Source organism: Limulus polyphemus, unplaced genomic scaffold (genome assembly GCF_000517525.1).
Source record: "Limulus polyphemus unplaced genomic scaffold, Limulus_polyphemus-2.1.2 Scaffold927, whole genome shotgun sequence".
Lineage (NCBI taxonomy): Eukaryota > Metazoa > Arthropoda > Merostomata > Xiphosura > Limulidae > Limulus > Limulus polyphemus.
Genome location: NW_013666537.1, coordinates 64,927 through 67,709, shown reverse-complemented (window position 1 = coordinate 67,709; position 2,783 = coordinate 64,927). Strand labels below are relative to the sequence as shown.

General features: G+C 29.6%; 1 protein-coding gene across 2 annotated transcripts in view; it reads right to left on the bottom strand.

Annotated features, from left to right (window-relative positions):
• Positions 1–1,396: 1,396 nt before the first annotated feature.
• The window catches only part of LOC106461281 (nose resistant to fluoxetine protein 6-like), a 57,735-nt gene continuing 56,348 nt past the window's right edge, over positions 1,397–2,783 (bottom strand). For both annotated transcript variants that reach the window (XM_022388158.1, XM_022388159.1), the window contains exon 14: positions 1,397–2,131. In XM_022388158.1, coding sequence (XP_022243866.1) covers positions 1,865–2,131 — 267 coding nt within the window. In that variant the 3' untranslated portion in view covers positions 1,397–1,864. The remainder of the gene's footprint in view (positions 2,132–2,783) is intronic.

The following is a 2,783-nucleotide window of genomic DNA, read 5'->3' as shown; positions in this document are numbered from 1 at the left end:
CCATAACGTATTAAATAGAAACGATGTATAAAAAATTAGGTGAAAATATTTATTATTACTTAATCGTAAAGTAATAAGAATGTGTCTTCATAAAATTAGCTATTATAAGATCTTATGAAAAGTAAATAAAAATTTAATCATAGTCAATCCCACTATATCTTCCATATTTAGTGCTGACGAGGCCTTTCGTCCAATACTTATTTTAGGACGCTACATTTATTAAAATCCAATAAACTAACGTGCCTTTCATTAGTTTTCTTATTTGACGTAATTTGGCTAGACGTTTAGGAAAGTGCATGAAATATATCTGGAAGTAAACTACTATGAATACAAATGTCTCAAGATTGATTGGAAGACAGCTTTTATTCAGGTGACCCAGTATGTCATTGCTTATTAATTCTTTTGATTAGATTTGAGTGTTTTATTTCATACATAGTATGTTGATCATTGTTCATTAAACCTTTTAATTAGATTCGAGTGTTTTATCTCATACCTATTATGTTGTTCATTATTCATTAAACCTTTTAATTAGATTCGGGTGTTATATTTCATACATATATGGTTCTATGAGAATTATTATATAATTACTTTATTTTTTGCTATTTGTACTTCAAATCTGAAAGTCACAGAAATCTGTTTCAATGGAATAAGTCTGATGCTCTGTTTCTCTGGCAGTTTTGCGTATAAGATTAGAAATGTTGTTTCGAAATTTTATGAATAGCTAAACTTTTAAGACTGTTTATAATTGTAAAACATTTTAGTTTTAAATACAATGCTCTCGTATAAAAAGAAATAAGTATAATTTTGTTAAGGGCAATGCTCAGATATAAACGAATAATACTCATAAGATTCTATAGATGGAACTTTGAAAGTTTGTGTTATCATTGGGCAGAATGATTAATACTTTTAGTCTAACAAAATACTAAATATGTGATTCCATCCATTTAACTATGACAAAACTCGATTTTTTTTCCTCTGTTGTTTTTCCTTCTTCTTCTTCTTATCAGTTGATAGACTAAATCAGTGAAGTGGATTTTTTCTACACTTAACGTGCTTGTCTTTGAAGTTTATATACAAGACCTTTTCATTTGGAATATGTAAACTAATACGAACTATTTTGATTATATGTGAAGAGAATTTGCCTACCAGCAAAATGAAACAATAAATAGAAATTAAAATGATCTATACTAGGCAAAGAATAGTTATCTTAATTCCTGTCAATAGTCATTTTGATGTTCTAACATTAAATAGAGTAAGATATGTGAAAGTACTTTAGTTCCGCACGTTCTTCCAGTGGCTCGCGGTAAATGACAGCTTAAACCAAGCAAACTCTGGTATGTGGTAAATAATTATTATTTTATTGCAAATAGGAACAGTTATAGTTTAAACCAAGCAAGCCAAATAAATAAGTCTTATTTTATTGTAGATAAGAATAATTATAGTTTAAACCATGCAAACTAAGGTATGTACTAAATAAGTCTTATTTTATAATTAGGGACAGGTATAATTTAAACCAAACAAACTTTCCATTTCCCATAATGTATACAATTTTATTACATAATTTTTCTGTATGGTGTGCGTAGATTTGAGGATTGTCGAATATGATAGCTCTCATTTACAATACACCTAAATTTGGAGCTAAAACAATGTAACTTCCTTAAATACTTAAGCAATTTAATGTAGGATAAGTTTTAAATTTCCCATTCAAAGATATCCCAATAAAAGTCATATTATTTTGCTACTCAGTGGGAATTTATTATTCATAATCGGCTGGATTTTATTATTTTGGGTGAGCTATGATACTGAAACTAGCAAATAAATTTTGTGAATGCGAAAATCAAATACATTAAAATGTCTTTCGTAGCTAGCCGTTAGCCAAGTGATCTTTACTGTTTGAATTATTGAATGCTTCTAACTTACAAGCTGTTCCTCCGAGTTCCCTGTGTTTAATACCAATTACCGATAGGGGGTGCTTATTATTATTGCCTCCATTATGTTGCTCTGAAATATCTGCCTTGAACTCTTTCTTACAAAACAAGTTTTCCATTAAAATGAAAGGAGTCTCCACTGTTACGAAACAGATGAAAGCTACACCGAAAGTCACCAACAGGTGTCCCAGGTAGGTGTATATCTGTAAATAATATATATATTTCACAAATTATGTTTTTAAAAACTTTTCTGAAAAGTTCTTTAATTGAAGTAACGTGCGAGATGTTCTGCTACACATAAATCTCATAAAAGAAAGTCCTCGAAAAATGAGTAAATATTTACAGAACTGAAATAAATCTACTTTGTACGAAGTATATTATATTAGGAATGAAATTTCATGTTACATAAACACCAACAAGGAGAAAATCATGAACAAAATGTATTGAATTATTATCCAATATTTAGATCTTTCGTCACCGCCAGACAGACATTAATAAGAATGATATTTCCAAGGGTATTGTTCAGAACAATAGCAGGAGTTATCCTAAGTGATCCAGGATTAGTGGCGATAACAGAGTTTCATATACGAATAGTATTGTACAGATATATTTTTAGACACAGTAAATATAATCCACAACTTTTCGAGCTGTCATCTTGTCTGGTAATATCTAATAGTTGTTAATGCAAAGTTTAATATAATAGAATAACAATGCGCACCGAATCAATAAAGTTGATCGCGTGGGACATGTGCAAACACCAAGTCGCGTGTAAAAAAAATAGTATCAATATATCTTCGTTGCTCAAATATCGGTAATCAAACGTGTGTTTGTTTGTTTGTTTGTTTTGGAATTTCG